Source organism: Harmonia axyridis, chromosome 2 (assembly GCF_914767665.1).
Source record: "Harmonia axyridis chromosome 2, icHarAxyr1.1, whole genome shotgun sequence".
NCBI lineage: Eukaryota > Metazoa > Arthropoda > Insecta > Coleoptera > Coccinellidae > Harmonia > Harmonia axyridis.
The window spans coordinates 18019535-18038601 of NC_059502.1; the positions used below are offsets into that span (position 1 = coordinate 18019535).

The 19067-nt window shown below is 30.5% G+C and overlaps 1 protein-coding gene across 2 annotated transcripts; it reads right to left on the reverse strand.

The window, feature by feature from the left end:
• Positions 1-5522: 5522 nt before the first annotated feature.
• Positions 5523-19028, reverse strand: LOC123672194 (FAD synthase-like). 2 transcript variants are annotated; one of them, XM_045606208.1, is made up of 3 exons: positions 18084-19028; positions 7690-8040; positions 5523-6151 (listed from the first exon to the last, which is right to left on the reverse strand). In XM_045606208.1, the coding sequence occupies exons 1-3, from the start codon at positions 18825-18827 to the stop codon at positions 5888-5890; spliced, it is 1359 nt and encodes a 452-aa protein (XP_045462164.1). In that variant the 5' UTR covers positions 18828-19028; the 3' UTR covers positions 5523-5887. The 2 variants fall into 2 exon arrangements, with proteins under 2 accessions (XP_045462164.1, XP_045462163.1); XM_045606207.1 differs by having other exon boundaries at positions 5523-6190.
• Positions 19029-19067: the final 39 nt, after the last annotated feature.

Sequence of the window (19067 nt, forward strand, 5' to 3'; positions counted from 1 at the left end):
AATTGTCATATTTTTATAATCAAATTGTCGTTTGGTAAATGCAGAAATTATTTTTATTACATGACAACGTACAAAATACGATAGATCCTTAAATAGACGTAGTAAACCTTCGCTGGGACAATACATTCTACATAGACCCATTACAGTTCTACAGGTATAAAAAAAATATATAGCTACACTAGCGCCTCCTATTTATCCTGTCCGCTGGACACTTTTTCAATGCGAACTGTGGATCATAGATTACAATAAAATTAAGATGGAAATGAAGAAACGAAATACAGCTAATTTTGTGGGATAGGAATTTTTTATTTCGAGCACAGTTTAGAAACTATCTGTTTGTATACTGTGTTTCGAGGTTATATTTACTGCGTTCGGTATATGCCACACTGTCCTCGTTAATATTGAAATTTAATATGCGGCGCATGCGCACTTCTATATTTTACCTAATAGACTTAGGGCCAGTTGCACCATTTGCCTAAACATTGATTAAAATTTAATCATTGATTAATTTCTGATTTCTCTTGAGAAATCATAGAGTAATCAACGTTCAAATTTTTAATCAATGTTTAGGCAAATGGTACAACTGGCCCCTAATATTAGGTATGTAGCCCAACCTGTACATAGTTAAGAAGAAGAAAAATATTCTATGTTCGTTAACCATGCCGGGTTAAAAATTTCCATATAAACTCTGTCAAATGGTATCTAACCTCAATATAGAGAACATTCTTCCAAGAGTTACTTTATAAACAGTTGTTGAAGTGATATTTCTAGTGGAATGTTTCATGTTTAAATAGAAAATTGTTTGAATATGGAGGTAATTTTTTTAATACTAGCTTAGGGTTGTTTTAATTTATTCGAATATTTTCAAATATCAGTTATATTTTATGTAGTTAGTTCCATAGTGTTCTAAATTTTTAAAATACTCTACTTTTGTTTTTCTATCCTATAATAAATACTGGTATACAGAAATATTATAATTTCCAAAATGATTTCCACTATTATATTGTAATTTTTTTTTCAGAATCTACAGTTCTTAGATATAACTGGGTTAGAAGCAGATGAAGTCCGTAGAATTAATACTATATTATTTACCAATTCTACTGATTACAAATTACCATGGAGAGTTAAACAAAAATTTTCTGCAAGTAAGTATAGAGATCTTAATAGAATAATTTATGGTCAATATGAATATGTGATATAATAATGAATAAACTAATATCAACTTTTTCAGAAAATCAGTGTAGAAAATCTATAATCAATTACAATGGATCATCGTTGGAGAACCTCAGTGCCCCAGAACATGTGAATTACCCTCCTCAAATGGCTTTTATAGGTGTTCAATACAATCATAATCAGCCACAAATGGTACCTTACATACCCAATCACTATCCACATACCCAAATGTATACTAACTTTCATCATCCTCCGATCATGGGCAATAGAGATGCAATACATTTCATGTACCAAAATCAAGTTTATAATTATACTCAGGTAAGAAAACTTCTAGTGTCATAAAGTGCTTTCCAGTCAGGTGCGTGTCACTCTGGGGCTTGACGCACTAGAGCCCCACACTCAATAATTAAACATAAACAAACCAGCATTCAACAGCTTTCTCCTACCTTATGAGAAGAAATGGTTTTCTTAATCTCTCACAGCTGTTAGTGCTTGACATACAAAGGCTTGACGCTCTGATTACTCGATCAGTAAATATGTGGACAGGAACAGTTCAGGTTATTCCAAGAAGCTCCATACGGTGACTGGAAAGCACTTATGGTTGAAGGATCAGTGTTGCAATTGTAGGTCTCGCAAAATTCTATTCAAAGTATTAGCCTCGTCTTTTGTATTCAGTTCATCTTAAATCAAGGAGGTGATCAGACAATATATATGTTAGTTTTGCGAAATCTGTCAGTAGTATAGTAAATGCTAGTTCAATCTCAATTCATTTATTCATGCCTTTATTATTGTTTCAGATACCAGTAAGTTACCAAAATCACCCACAGAATATTCATTACTATCCTCAAGAGATTCATAATGAACAGACCGAAGAAGGTCAATTATATCCAGAGATGTCAAATGAAAATTCACAAAACTATGAAGAACAACAAACTTTGCCACCATTCAATGTAATTCATAACGAAGAACCAGTTTCAATAAATTCAATCCCCGATGACAATTTATCAAAACCTATTATCCAGAATGAGATGACAGGAAAACATTCGAAACCTTCAACTCCCCCTAGTTCAGCTGTAAAAACAATTGAAATTATTGCAAGAGATAATACACAGATAATTAAAAATGATGTATTATCAAATGGAACAATTGAAAAAATTGAAAAATCGAATAAAAATGAATCTAAAATTGAAGAGCCCACAGTAAATGTATGGAAAAAACCATGGGTTAGTCTATTCGATAAAGATGTTAAAACAATATCAAATGGGAACTTGGACAATAAAATTAATGATTCACATGTAACATCTTTAAAACATACACAAGTAGTCAAAAACATAGATTCAGCCACTCATAGGTTAGGAGGTGAGTTCAAAACTCTTTATATATTTTTCTTACTTTTAACTACCAATTTGCTTACAACTGCAGTAGGTAATTATTTTACTCTGTTGAACCCATTTTACTTGATGAAAAGTGGAATGTTTTGGTTTTCACCTATAAATATTAGTGAAAATTCAAGTTTCTGTCATGGTTAGTAAAATTTTTTAATTTTCAGAATTTCTTAAAAACTATGCAATTGATGGGACCCAAACCAGTTTTAAACCCAGGGGTTTACGAAACAAAAGTAACTTTTGTTATATAAACTCAATATTACAAGCCTTACTTGCTTGTCCACCACTGTGTAACCTCCTCAAACAGCTATCAGAGAACTTAACTCAGAATAATGCAGTGAAATCAATAACAATGATTGAAAATATGTAAGTATAAATTAATATAATTTGCAACTTTGATTGAATAACAATTTTATATATGTATTTTAATTATTCAACTATTCCAGGTGTAAATTTATGAATAACTTCGATAATCTGCCCGATGTAAGACTTGGGTCACGTTCTAAAAAGAAGAACAAGAAGCAAACTTTCGTCAATATAGATAATGGCAATTCGTTTGAGGCCTCATCGTTTTATACGATGCTAAACGGAACACGTAGCGATTCTTTCCTTGTTGAAGGCCGCCAAGAGGATGCCGAAGAGTTCTTGGGCCTTCTGTTGAATGGACTCAATGATGAAATGATGGGGATAATGAAATTAATTAACCATGACGAAAATATTCAAGCAGCTAAAAAAGATGTCAACATAGATGTAGATGATTGGAAAGTGATGGGTCCTAAGAACAAAGGGAATGTAACAAGAAAAATACAAATGGACAAGACACCGATTAGTGATATATTTGGAGGACTTCTTTGTTCAAGAATCCATAAAACTGGAGATGAAACAACAGTGAATATTCAACCATTCCTAACATTGCAATTAAATATTGAGAAAGCAAATAACATAGCTGAAGCATTAGAAGGCCTTACAACCAAGAACAAACTAGAGGGTCTGACATCATCGAAAACGAAAGAAACGGTTGAAGCATGGCAGCAAGTGATGATAGAGAAGTTGCCTGTAGTTTTAGTATTACATTTGAAATGCTTTGATTACAGCATGAATGGCTGCACTAAAATAATGAAAACTATAGAATTTCCCATCAATCTGCAGATTGATTCTAAAATATTATCTGGAAGGACGAATACTTCAGCGGAGAGACAATATAAATTGTTCTCTGTAGTATACCATGAAGGAAAGGAGACCAGCAAGGGACATTATATAGCAGATACTTTCCATTCGGGGTATAATACATGGTTGAGGTTTGATGACTCTAAAATAAAGACAGTTACGGAAGAAAATGTTCTTAAACCTCAAGGAGATAGAGTTCCTTATTTATTATTTTATCGACGGAGTGATACGGTGTGAAGTGTAAAAACTTTTTGATTAGTTATTAATTTGTACAGATTAGATTTAAGGAGTGCTGAACATTGTAATTTTTTTCTGTTGTTTTATAAGTAATGCCATGTATTGTATTTCAGGAGAATATGATAAATTGACTATACAATGTTATATATATATATATATAAAAAATATATATTATATTTTAATAAACGGACTTTGTATAAATGTTAAATTTTGTTTGTTTTCTTTTGAAGAAATTTCTTTTCCTAAAAATTTAATTCAATTCAATTTTTGCAAGAACTACGTTCTCAGAAGAAAAAAAAAGATCGTCTGTGAAAATTCCAATAAACCATAAAAAGCTATTTCACGACTTTGGACTCTCATATTTATTTCTTTTTCTTTGCTCTTGAAATCAGGTGAATTTCGCTCAATGTAATAAAAATGTACCAAATTTTATAATTTTCACCTGTGTTCTACTTTTGTAGCCTAGATAAATGAGGATATTTTGGAAGATCGTACCTCATGCACTCAAATCATGTAATTTTTTTTTGTTTCACAAATATACCAGTCATGAACTCTGAATTAACCTATTCCTATAATGACCCAAAACAAAACTCATTAATTTCCCTTTTATAACCTATTATTCGTTTTCCTAGGGTCAGAACAATTTTTTTGGAGAAGTCTGTGAATACTATAAAATTTCTTTTTTCTATTGGTCCTCTAATTCACTTGAAAATCAAAACTTAGTTGAATAATGCTTTCAATTACTCAAAAAAAAGTTCTGTCCAAGGTCAGATTGGATTTCTTTAAATTTTATTATCCTGAATATTAGACATGAGAACTGAGAATAAATAAAATAAAACGAAGTAATTTCCACTATATTATTTAATTGTTAGCAACAATTGTTTCGCCACACTGTGACTTCATCAGGCTACAGTTCAGAAATGTAGCCTGATGAAGCCACAGTGTGGCGAAACAATTGTTGCTAACAATTAAATAATATAGTGGAAATTACTTCGTTTTATTTTATTTATAATGAACTTCCGCCAAGTAAGGACCGAATCCATTAAAAACTGAGAATATATTGAATTTCTCTTACTACAATTAAAGGTCTGTGCTTATAATTTACATCTGGTGTACGCTAATAGTTTCGATTGTCTGGGAAACCAACTATTCAATGGCATAGGCCTCGATTTGGTAACATTTTGGATGTTTTACAATTTACTACTGTACATGCCTAAAACCTCTAGAATTTGATTCTGAACAAGGATTGGTCAAGTCTATTCAATTCTTAACTACTGCAAATGATTATTATTCTTCTATTGCTTATGTCATTCTTCATAATTTTGAAAACAATGTTATGGATTATTGAAATATTTAAATAATCAAGCCTGCACATTAGACAACTTATAGTAACAAGAATATATACATAACTTATTATTGTTGTGTTTCTCGTCCCCAAGTATAAATATATTGTAAAGTAAAATTCTAGTTCTGCTGCTGGCCAACTTTTTGAAAAATATAATGCAAGCTTTCTCTGCCAAAATAGGAATATATTGAGTATATATACTAAAAAAAAACAAATGAATTAAGACTATTTAATCAATTCACTACATTAACAATTGACAATTGGATAAAAAATAAAAACCTTAAAATTGAAAATATATAAAACTATATGTTGGAGGGTTATTTGGCCTCTTTTCATTATTTAACAATTATAAATAAGATAATGGAGATACTCCAAATATTCCCCCACCAAACAGTCTATTATCAATAATATCACGTCAACAACATATATTTATATAATATATTTATAATAATCTCAAATAGCTTCAAATAAAAACACAAATATATTATCTATTTAACTCAAATGTAAATAAACACTTTGGACCCATCTGAAGTAGTATATTACCTCTAAAGAAAAAAAAATTATTTATGGGAGGCTGGTATTATCTATTTCTACCAATTCTCTCACTACCTTCCTGTAGGAGTTTATAAGCCGGTAAATATTTTTCATTTTCATTGAAGAAATCTTTGCATAGTAAATGCGGATTCTTAACTGTATTATCTATATTTCCTAAAGAAGTATAGCCCATGTTATACAGCATACAATATGGAACTTTATAGTAAAGTAAGTAATCCCAAATATGGTAATAGCTCCAATCAAGTAGAGGATTTACTCTCATCACTTCAGGATAATCTTGATCGGTAAGCTGCAAACAATTTTTTTTCAGGCTATTGAGTTCTTGATCCTATCAACAAGCAATGATATAAACTTATAACCTTAAAACCGATTTACATACCCAAGCCATTTTTTCAAGCTGCCAAGAACTAGCGAAATTGATCTTGTCCTTACATGCACATTTTGATTTTGGCTTGAACATGTAAACTACCTACTAGAATTTCAATGTGAAATTATGATTTCAAATGCAAAACAGCCTATGCTCTACTTGACATTAACCCTTCAAGTCACAGAATCATTGTTCCAAATTTTCATTAAAATTTCATCTATAACTCTTCAATTTCCAAGATGATTATATTATCGTTTTTTTCAATTTTCTTCAATAGCTATTTTTGCGCACTTGTTCCAGGGAAAAAGTAGGCTATCATTTCGCCAAAGTGTATGTAATTTTGGAATTAGGAACCGGGAATGATTTTATATGACTGGGTTCAACTCACTAATAATTCGAGTTCAAAGTCGATTATGTACGTCTGTTGTATACGTGGTAACTCTTGAACGGAATAATTTCAGTTAGAGGTTACTATTGACTTAAATGGCCGAGGATTGTGACTTGGGGAGATCAGGTCTTAGATTAGTTCAGTTAGTAAACTGAGTCAAAGACAATGGCATTTTAGTATTGTTTTAGAAGGAACCTTCATCAATGAAAATGATGAAAATTCCTTCTATAACTATACTTTAATGCCATCAGCGTTGAATCAGTTTAGTGATGAAAAGTGAAGTAATTTTAACAAACGAACATTATGGGAACAAATGTCCAATTGCAATTATTTAAAGAAATAAACGACTTGAAAAGTTTAATTCAAGTGTATTAATAAAATAAGGTTTATTTATAACAAAAAAAGTATGGCGACTAAAATAGGTACCAAGTAAAAAGATAATTATAACAGATAAATCAAGGATTTTCCGAACTATTGTTACTCATTAGTCATTACTAAGACCGAAAAATAAGATTTTTCATAATTCTAGATAATGCTGCAAGTGTATTTTTATCATTATTTTATGTTTTTATTTTGGGTGAGTAGGCTTTTTCTTCTTTATTTTACAGATGTCAGGAAATTTTTCTAATTTTTAATGGTAGATTCGGATTTTTTGATGGCAACATAAAGTATATGGTTCATGCAAAATTTTTGGAAACATTTCATGGATATCAATTGAACATAGCAAAACTCCTGATATTGATTGTTCAAACTGGGTTTTTTTAAGTCAAAAATAAAATTTTCTTGCATTTTTATTACAATAAAAATAAAACAAATTATGAGATGTGTTTGGTAATACACCTGTCATAAGTTCTTCATTCAATGCATATCGTTTTTTCTACACAAAATACAAACAACATTTTAAAAGTTCACATAAAGATTAGTTTCGAGATTTTTCCGTTCAATTATTATCAATTGATATTTCTAAAAGGTTGTATTTCATAAAATTTATGCAATTTTCAATTAATACTTAGATTTCTCATATCTGGATAATACATAAATTGCAATATTCCCAATATTACAGATACATTACCTGAAATTCCAATAGACTTTGGGAGAAGGGATCTGTCTTTCTGGTACCCATTAGACAGGCTTTAAGATTAGGTCTATCTTTCAAAATAATTGTAAGAGCCTCCTTTATGTTCATTTTCAATGTAACTAATTCCAAATTGAAATATTCTTGACATTTATCAATAAATTCTTCTTGTTCTTTGAATGGTCGATCTTCTTGTACATATAAACAGATGAGTTTTTGGGAATAAAGAGGAAAAAGCTTCTCCAGAACCGCTATAGTGATATGCAAAAGGACTGTACAATCTTTACCTCCATTAAAACTCAAAAAAGTGTTTTCTGGGCCATATTTTTCAAAGCAGGTTTCTATTACCTAAAAGAAGGGATAAGTATATATTTATTTTTTTCTTTAAATATGTTTAATCTTGAAGAGGTTTCAAGGATTGGATTTCCAAATAAATGTTATAATTCCAGCACTTTTTGAAGAATTCTTGTTTTTGGAATTTTGAGAATCTAGTTAGAGGTACTCCATTCTAACAATTGATCAATTAATATCAATTCTGGTAATCCCATTTTTAAAGTCTAGCATTGTTTTCCATTTCATGTTTATATAACATCAAGTTTTTTAGAAATGAATACTTATTTATAAATAATTAGTAATATAGTAATTTTTGCGAAAACATATTCATTCTATGGAAACATTAATGTATTGATGCTTTGTAGAATTATGTATTAAATAAATAAATAATAGATAATCTCATCTCAACAACTCAAATTGAAGCAACACTTAAATTTTTAGAAGAATGTCAATTGTACAATCATATTTGGTTAATGTAATATTAGTACAACATTTCCTTTTCTGTAAATATTTTATAAACTGTATTATTTGTTATGCCTGTACATTGTACCATGTGTCAATGACCTAGATGCTGAGACACGTTAATTTAAATAAAAAAAAAAAACTAAATAAGTCGATTTATTATTTTTAGTCTTAAAACTTCATGGATTGTATTGTGCAATGTTAATGTTAATACTAAAATCATTCATATAGAAATCTTATAGTTTTAGTTTGAAAAGCTTCATATTGCAGACGGAGTTTTTTAAATAAAATCTATAGATTCTACACATTTCAACAAAAAATTTCTTTTTTCTTGAAGAATTCCAAAGGTTTGTTATAGAAAGTAATAAATTAAGTGAATTTTTTCAAGTTGAAATCTCACATAAACATAAAATAATAAGGAGATTCTATTCTGCTATTCAAAGTGTTTCAACGATAATTTTAAACCTATTACGAGGTTCACAAACTACTTTGTAATACCTATTTAAGTAACTGATAATATTCAACAGGAAGATATTATTTCTGATAAGATTTGAGGGTCAGTTGAATATTAATATCATAACAATAACTGTGATTTCCTTTTGTTATATAGTCTTGACTTTTAACCATAGTTTCAATTCGAATATAATCGATTTTTCGAGGAAATTTTAATCTTATGTCTCAGTTAGCTCTATTATTAGGAAATATGATAAAGTTTATTAAATGGGATTCAATAAGGTACATTTGAATCTGAAAGTTTATGTTTCTATGAATTTTGAAAATGAAGGAATGACAGCATCAATTTTTTTTCAAACATATCTATTTATTCAAAAATAGTGAAGTATAGGAGAAAGCTTTCTATCTTATTCATTCAAAAAATTATTAAAATAAAACGAAACAAAATAACTTAAATAATACATGGTCCATGATTTTGAATATTTGAGACAGAAAAAAAAATTGAAATGGCTTTTTTTCTGCTTACAATTCGAAAAAATAGTAATTTACGTAACAAGTCCGGAAAATATGGTTTTTTTGGACGAATAGACAAAATTCCAGGACGAGCGTAAGCGAGTCCTGGAAGTATGTGAGTCCAAAAAAACCATTTTCGGGCGTGTTGCGTACAATGTTTTTTCGGCAACCATGTAAAATAACACTATCGCTGCTGCTTTCCATATTTTATTGCGATTGCGATCAAAATACATGCAAATTTTTGACAACTAATTTCATATGAACTGTCAGCCGTTATCTCGGTTGCTATGGATTCTATGATTCTTTTCCGGCCTAGTCCGGGAAGTACGTACTTTCCGGACTAGGCCGGGAAATGCTACTTTCTCAGAGAAAAAGCGTCCAGGAAGTGAGCACTTCCCGGACGGTTGCCGAAAAAAATTATTACATCATCATAGCTTATTTTTGAAGCAATCTCATGCAGGTGCCTATTTTGAGTATTCTTCAAATAATTTTTAGTTTCTGAATCTTCTTTTGTTTGAAGCAGTTGTGACTGGCGAAGTGAGAAAAATCTGCAATGCAGTTATATTATTGTGGTTATGATTTTCTGTTTTTTTTAAACGAAATCAAAAAATCCTGATTGGTTTAAGATTTCTATTATGTTTTTACTCAAAATGTTTGGCAAAAATTATGAAATAATGACGGGGTTGAAAAATTGAGTACATATTTCTCTTTCCTTATTTTACTTGAATTTTTTTTGGTTCAAGTGATGTGATTGACATGAAATCACAATTCTACATGTATGTAAATACCAAAATTTTGTCGAATATGAATTTTTGAAATTATCAGAAAAACAAATTTTCCATTGGTCATATTTACGAAACCCCTGGTTTGATTATGCCCATTCAGGAATTATCGTATGTGATCGGCTGAACAGAATAGAATTTGATCATGGATTTGTTACCAGTGAGTCAAATCTTATAGTTTGAGACCACCCTAGACCTAAAATTCGAAAAAAAAGAGTGAAGAAAAAACATAGCGGTGTTCAGGGAGCCTGTGCTAAATAAAATGAAGTTCGATAAAGGGTCCATCGCTTTCAAGGAGAATAGAGAATAAAATCAACAATTTTGAGCATCGATTGTCAGTTTTTTCAGAAAATTATAAATATCTGAAATATTTTGTGCAGCAAATAATTACTATTGACAATATTTATAAACTGTGTCCAAGATAAGGATGAGATAGCTCAATAATCGGAAAATGTGTTTTTCATCTACTTCAAAGAATTTTGAAATTTTGCAGAATTGTTTTATATTTCTTTAAGTATTTTTGGATACGAATTTCGAAATTTATTGTGAAAGGCAATAATACCACGGCATGCAGACAATTTTTCAATTATGGAAAAAGTTCCAACTTGAGCGGGACTCGAACCCCCAGCCTCCAAATCGCTAGTCCAGTGCTCCACCAACTGAGCTACCAAGAAAGTTGAAACTTCCAACCACATACGAGGAACCGCTTCTCCCAGAATCAAATGTATTCAGTATTGTATAATTTACGAATTAAATAGTTCGCAAGGGTTTTGTAGAGGTTAAGTATGTTGAAGAGAAACTCATTCAGTATCAGTGATCATCACGATTCCATTTTACCTTCCATCTAACGTCGACGACATATAGCGACTTAACTATAATTCAGGTTTCTGAATTTTCCAATCGCCCGAACAAATTAAGCCAAAGATAAATACGATATAATGGCTTTAGCGTCTGTGAATAAGGAAATAAATATCACGGCATGCAGACAATTTTTCTATTCAAGAAAAAGTAGCAGGTATAGTATATCCAAAGTCACTTGAACTAGTCTATAAAAACGCTTGGCCAGAGATAATTGCAAAACAGTCATAAACCATAGGCGCACAATTTTCAAACCCTTGAGTTGAAAATAATATTTTTGCGTATGTATGCGACTCAGATGTCGATTATTTCAGAAAATTTGTGACGTGAGTAGCTTTTGCTGTTACATCAAAAATTATACTAGGTATATCATTCTAGGGTGTTATAATTTGATTATTCTTTATTCTCGACCTGTAATATACTATCAAGAAACGATATCAACGATGATGAACTGATCGTTGCATAGAATTATAAGAGCACGAAATTTATGTCCCTCAGTGGAAGCAGAAGGCTAAATGATAATGATGTACAGGGTGATTCACCTCGATGGCCTATCAGATGTTTATGGAAAACTAATAATAATTTCGTGCTGAAAATTTATACAATTTCCTTTTATACCGGAAATACAGTATCTACTACTTTCTTATTTCAAACGGCACATCCAGTATATTATTGCATTATCAGATAGCTTGGTTGATGATAATTTCAGCAATATGGCATGGCAATACTTGAGTATAAGCTCAACGGTTCATTCCTATAGATATCTTATGAAAAGTTTTTTGAAAAAAACCTATATCTTTTATTCATTCAGTCAATTTTACGTAGGTATGAAAAGAGAGGGGTCTCAAGCAAATCCTATACTCAAAGGGTTATTGAGGAAAAACTTGAACTAAGGGAAACTACAATTTCTCATTGAATGGAGTAGTCTATGACATCCAGAAAACATAAAAAGAAACTAAAAGGTCTAAATTTCATGAATTGTAATAAGTTATTCGTTAAGATGGTTGAAAATCCATAAACCAATAAAATTTTCAATTACAAATAATTAATGACATTTCATGAAATGTCAAATATAGTTATCCAAATTTCGATATTAGTTTCTATGTTTTCCGGAAGTCATAGACCGAGTTATAGACTACTTCACTCAGTTAGAAATTGTAGTATTTCCTCAGTTCAAGTTTTTCCTCGATAACTTTTTCCTATTCAGAATAAGAATAAATATTCAAAGATATATGTAACCTATTATTAAAACTGTCCCGACTGATGGCAGGAAATGGTGAAATATTTCTATTTTCTATAAAATACCTACTTGATTGATTTTTCGATCTGGCTACGTAGCTGCTAATTTGACTTACTAATAGCCTCAACATCATATGCCTATTTTTCATGATTTTTCAAACCAGTAATAACATTGCTAAAATCAGAAAATGTAATGAAAATTTTGTTGGTTAATCTCATTTTAATCCATTCTTCCTTCAGTGGAATGAAGATATTTAGGATGCGAAATCATTTTCATCAGAACCCGTGATATATCAATTCTGACTTTAAAAGTAAATGGAGGAATAGATTTGATTGCGAAATATTCATATTTTTTTTCATAAGCCATAGAATTGTGTCAAATATCATAGTCGAAATCATTAAAAGCATCAGTCACACAACGAACTAAAACTACGTGAAAATGCATTTCAATAATACCCCTATGGACTACACTGGTCTATACGAATTATTAGAAAGTAATTAGGAAGTGATAGATGCAGCCAATGAGTGTAACCAAAAACGCTCTCAAAGTGGAAAGGGGAATACGAGGGGAAATATTCAGCCAATAAGATCAATCAAATCGGGACATTCTTGTTTCCAAGACGATCTGCTAAATACCGGGGTTTATTTGAGAGTATTGATAGCAATATTTTCATTAATTCCAAAGGAATTTCATAAAACTTGGACAACCCTTGTATAATTGAAATATTCAGACTTCCTCCAAGTGACTTTGGATATACTATACCTTATTCTATCCCAGATAATAATAATAATGTTTATTCATTTGGAAATACAAAAAATAACATAAGTGCTTTATTTCTACATACTAGGACCAACTTTTAACTTTTTTTAATTTTTCAAAACTGACTGGCTTTCATTGAGCAAACGATTATTTTATTGAAAATACCATAGAAATAAGCGCACGTTCTCATGTGGAAAAACTCTTACCTCTTACTCATTTTGACAAAACTAATATGATGGTTTTTCAGAGGTAAAATTTTGAGAAATATATGATTCTAAAATAGAGTTATTTTCCTATCAATGTGCTTTTATTCAACCTTGTATGATAGTTTTGACGAATATCATTCAAGAGAAAATTTTTATACAAAATTCTCTTCTATCAAGTTTATATTATTAGGAAATATGATAAAGTTTATTAAATGGGATTCAATAAGGTACATTTGAATCTGAAAGTTTATGTTTCTATGAATTTTGAAAATGAAGGAATGACAGCATCAATTTTTTTTCAAACATATCTATTTATTCAAAAATAGTGAAGTATAGGAGAAAGCTTTCTATCTTATTCATTCAAAAAATTATTAAAATAAAACGAAACAAAATAACTTAAATAATACATGGTCCATGATTTTGAATATTTGAGACAGAAAAAAAAATTGAAATGGCTTTTTTTCTGCTTACAATTCGAAAAAATAGTAATTTACGTAACAAGTCCGGAAAATATGGTTTTTTTGGACGAATAGACAAAATTCCAGGACGAGCGTAAGCGAGTCCTGGAAGTATGTGAGTCCAAAAAAACCATTTTCGGGCGTGTTGCGTACAATGTTTTTTCGGCAACCATGTAAAATAACACTATCGCTGCTGCTTTCCATATTTTATTGCGATTGCGATCAAAATACATGCAAATTTTTGACAACTAATTTCATATGAACTGTCAGCCGTTATCTCGGTTGCTATGGATTCTATGATTCTTTTCCGGCCTAGTCCGGGAAGTACGTACTTTCCGGACTAGGCCGGGAAATGCTACTTTCTCAGAGAAAAAGCGTCCAGGAAGTGAGCACTTCCCGGACGGTTGCCGAAAAAAATTATTACATCATCATAGCTTATTTTTGAAGCAATCTCATGCAGGTGCCTATTTTGAGTATTCTTCAAATAATTTTTAGTTTCTGAATCTTCTTTTGTTTGAAGCAGTTGTGACTGGCGAAGTGAGAAAAATCTGCAATGCAGTTATATTATTGTGGTTATGATTTTCTGTTTTTTTTAAACGAAATCAAAAAATCCTGATTGGTTTAAGATTTCTATTATGTTTTTACTCAAAATGTTTGGCAAAAATTATGAAATAATGACGGGGTTGAAAAATTGAGTACATATTTCTCTTTCCTTATTTTACTTGAATTTTTTTTGGTTCAAGTGATGTGATTGACATGAAATCACAATTCTACATGTATGTAAATACCAAAATTTTGTCGAATATGAATTTTTGAAATTATCAGAAAAACAAATTTTCCATTGGTCATATTTACGAAACCCCTGGTTTGATTATGCCCATTCAGGAATTATCGTATGTGATCGGCTGAACAGAATAGAATTTGATCATGGATTTGTTACCAGTGAGTCAAATCTTATAGTTTGAGACCACCCTAGACCTAAAATTCGAAAAAAAAGAGTGAAGAAAAAACATAGCGGTGTTCAGGGAGCCTGTGCTAAATAAAATGAAGTTCGATAAAGGGTCCATCGCTTTCAAGGAGAATAGAGAATAAAATCAACAATTTTGAGCATCGATTGTCAGTTTTTTCAGAAAATTATAAATATCTGAAATATTTTGTGCAGCAAATAATTACTATTGACAATATTTATAAACTGTGTCCAAGATAAGGATGAGATAGCTCAATAATCGAAAAATGTGTTTTTCATCTACTTCAAAGAATTTTGAAATTTTGCAGAATTGTTTTATATTTCTTTAAGTATTTTTGGATACGAATTTCGAAATTTATTGTGAAAGGCAATAATACCACGGCATGCAGACAATTTTTCAATTATGGAAAAAGTTCCAACTTGAGCGGGACTCGAACCCCCAGCCTCCAAATCGCTAGTCCAGTGCTCCACCAACTGAGCTACCAAGAAAGTTGAAACTTCCAACCACATACGAGGAACCGCTTCTCCCAGAATCAAATGTATTCAGTATTGTATAATTTACGAATTAAATAGTTCGCAAGGGTTTTGTAGAGGTTAAGTATGTTGAAGAGAAACTCATTCAGTATCAGTGATCATCACGATTCCATTTTACCTTCCATCTAACGTCGACGACATATAGCGACTTAACTATAATTCAGGTTTCTGAATTTTCCAATCGCCCGAACAAATTAAGCCAAAGATAAATACGATATAATGGCTTTAGCGTCTGTGAATAAGGAAATAAATATCACGGCATGCAGACAATTTTTCTATTCAAGAAAAAGTAGCAGGTATAGTATATCCAAAGTCACTTGAACTAGTCTATAAAAACGCTTGGCCAGAGATAATTGCAAAACAGTCATAAACCATAGGCGCACAATTTTCAAACCCTTGAGTTGAAAATAATATTTTTGCGTATGTATGCGACTCAGATGTCGATTATTTCAGAAAATTTGTGACGTGAGTAGCTTTTGCTGTTACATCAAAAATTATACTAGGTATATCATTCTAGGGTGTTATAATTTGATTATTCTTTATTCTCGACCTGTAATATACTATCAAGAAACGATATCAACGATGATGAACTGATCGTTGCATAGAATTATAAGAGCACGAAATTTATGTCCCTCAGTGGAAGCAGAAGGCTAAATGATAATGATGTACAGGGTGATTCACCTCGATGGCCTATCAGATGTTTATGGAAAACTAATAATAATTTCGTGCTGAAAATTTATACAATTTCCTTTTATACCGGAAATACAGTATCTACTACTTTCTTATTTCAAACGGCACATCCAGTATATTATTGCATTATCAGATAGCTTGGTTGATGATAATTTCAGCAATATGGCATGGCAATACTTGAGTATAAGCTCAACGGTTCATTCCTATAGATATCTTATGAAAAGTTTTTTGAAAAAAACCTATATCTTTTATTCATTCAGTCAATTTTACGTAGGTATGAAAAGAGAGGGGTCTCAAGCAAATCCTATACTCAAAGGGTTATTGAGGAAAAACTTGAACTAAGGGAAACTACAATTTCTCATTGAATGGAGTAGTCTATGACATCCAGAAAACATAAAAAGAAACTAAAAGGTCTAAATTTCATGAATTGTAATAAGTTATTCGTTAAGATGGTTGAAAATCCATAAACCAATAAAATTTTCAATTACAAATAATTAATGACATTTCATGAAATGTCAAATATAGTTATCCAAATTTCGATATTAGTTTCTATGTTTTCCGGAAGTCATAGACCGAGTTATAGACTACTTCACTCAGTTAGAAATTGTAGTATTTCCTCAGTTCAAGTTTTTCCTCGATAACTTTTTCCTATTCAGAATAAGAATAAATATTCAAAGATATATGTAACCTATTATTAAAACTGTCCCGACTGATGGCAGGAAATGGTGAAATATTTCTATTTTCTATAAAATACCTACTTGATTGATTTTTCGATCTGGCTACGTAGCTGCTAATTTGACTTACTAATAGCCTCAACATCATATGCCTATTTTTCATGATTTTTCAAACCAGTAATAACATTGCTAAAATCAGAAAATGTAATGAAAATTTTGTTGGTTAATCTCATTTTAATCCATTCTTCCTTCAGTGGAATGAAGATATTTAGGATGCGAAATCATTTTCATCAGAACCCGTGATATATCAATTCTGACTTTAAAAGTAAATGGAGGAATAGATTTGATTGCGAAATATTCATATTTTTTTTCATAAGCCATAGAATTGTGTCAAATATCATAGTCGAAATCATTAAAAGCATCAGTCACACAACGAACTAAAACTACGTGAAAATGCATTTCAATAATACCCCTATGGACTACACTGGTCTATACGAATTATTAGAAAGTAATTAGGAAGTGATAGATGCAGCCAATGAGTGTAACCAAAAACGCTCTCAAAGTGGAAAGGGGAATACGAGGGGAAATATTCAGCCAATAAGATCAATCAAATCGGGACATTCTTGTTTCCAAGACGATCTGCTAAATACCGGGGTTTATTTGAGAGTATTGATAGCAATATTTTCATTAATTCCAAAGGAATTTCATAAAACTTGGACAACCCTTGTATAATTGAAATATTCAGACTTCCTCCAAGTGACTTTGGATATACTATACCTTATTCTATCCCAGATAATAATAATAATGTTTATTCATTTGGAAATACAAAAAATAACATAAGTGCTTTATTTCTACATACTAGGACCAACTTTTAACTTTTTTTAATTTTTCAAAACTGACTGGCTTTCATTGAGCAAACGATTATTTTATTGAAAATACCATAGAAATAAGCGCACGTTCTCATGTGGAAAAACTCTTACCTCTTACTCATTTTGACAAAACTAATATGATGGTTTTTCAGAGGTAAAATTTTGAGAAATATATGATTCTAAAATAGAGTTATTTTCCTATCAATGTGCTTTTATTCAACCTTGTATGATAGTTTTGACGAATATCATTCAAGAGAAAATTTTTATACAAAATTCTCTTCTATCAAGTTTTTTGAGTTGAGAATTTCGCTCATGACATTTATTTTGGCAAAATCACTCGACCAGATAAATAAACTTCCATATCAATCAGAAATTATTTTGTAGACAAAATTTTCTGTGATTAAATTTTATATAAGAATAATCTCTTTCAACTAGTTGTATAGAATAGACCACAACAGAAATATATATAAATTCGTCATTATTATAAAATTGTTTGAAATTATTATTGCTATAACTATTTTTCAGAAGAAATGTCCCATATTTGAATAAATAAATAAACACAAATGTAAATGTAAATTTCAAACTTTACTCACTTGAATAGCATTTTTCACTAGCAAATTTGAATCCAAATACAAACTATCATGCAATACTGGTTTTGAATAGCTTATAAACACAAGATGTCTCAAAGCTTCCTCGAATTGAAGAAGACTATCTAAATCCTCGGATTTATACTCAATTAGTACACTATTATCAGTATTTTTTGTCAGTTGGAATTTTACCTGATTATATTCTAGATTTTCCAACTCACCGCTATTACCATTGAGATAAATATCGGCCATTTTTTCAAATGCTATTGGTTCATTGAATTTTTTCAGGTATGGTTTCAATACTGAACGAAATATACTATCCATATATTTCTCATCAATTAAAAATAATCTTTGAATATGAATCAAAGGATATTTCTCTCCTTCCAAAACATTTACACAAGCAGGATACATTGTTTCTGTCTCTTTGAAAGAAATGTTCTTTTTGTTTAAAAATTGTTCTAGTTGCTCTTTCTTTTCCAATTTTTTTTCAAATAACATTCCTAGGGCTTGTCCAACTACTCCATTTGATAAATTAGATAAAATTAAAGTTATATCACATTCTTTATTTGCTGAGAATATCTCTTGAGAAACTATTCTAATATCACTTGGAATTATAGTTATTTTAGAGACATGGTAACCAAGACTGTTTAGATTATTTATGAAAAAGGAACTGTAGGTATCACCTGCCGTATTATCTAATATAGAATCGTTTATGATAATCAAGTTAGTTCGATTTTTTAATTCCCACATTTTTTTTTCGCGCTATTCGTTAGGTTATATAGCAAATCAATAGAAAATAAATGGGTAACCAAACTCTACTATTAACGTAAACACGCATTCTATCACTACTAAACCAGAATTGAATGAATGAGTTTAATTTAAATAGTACAGAACCAGCTTTGCTGTGATTACGTCCATAATTCATGGGACCTACTAAAAGACAAAAATAGACAGATAAATGTCAAATTAATTCAATAATTACGGAACGTA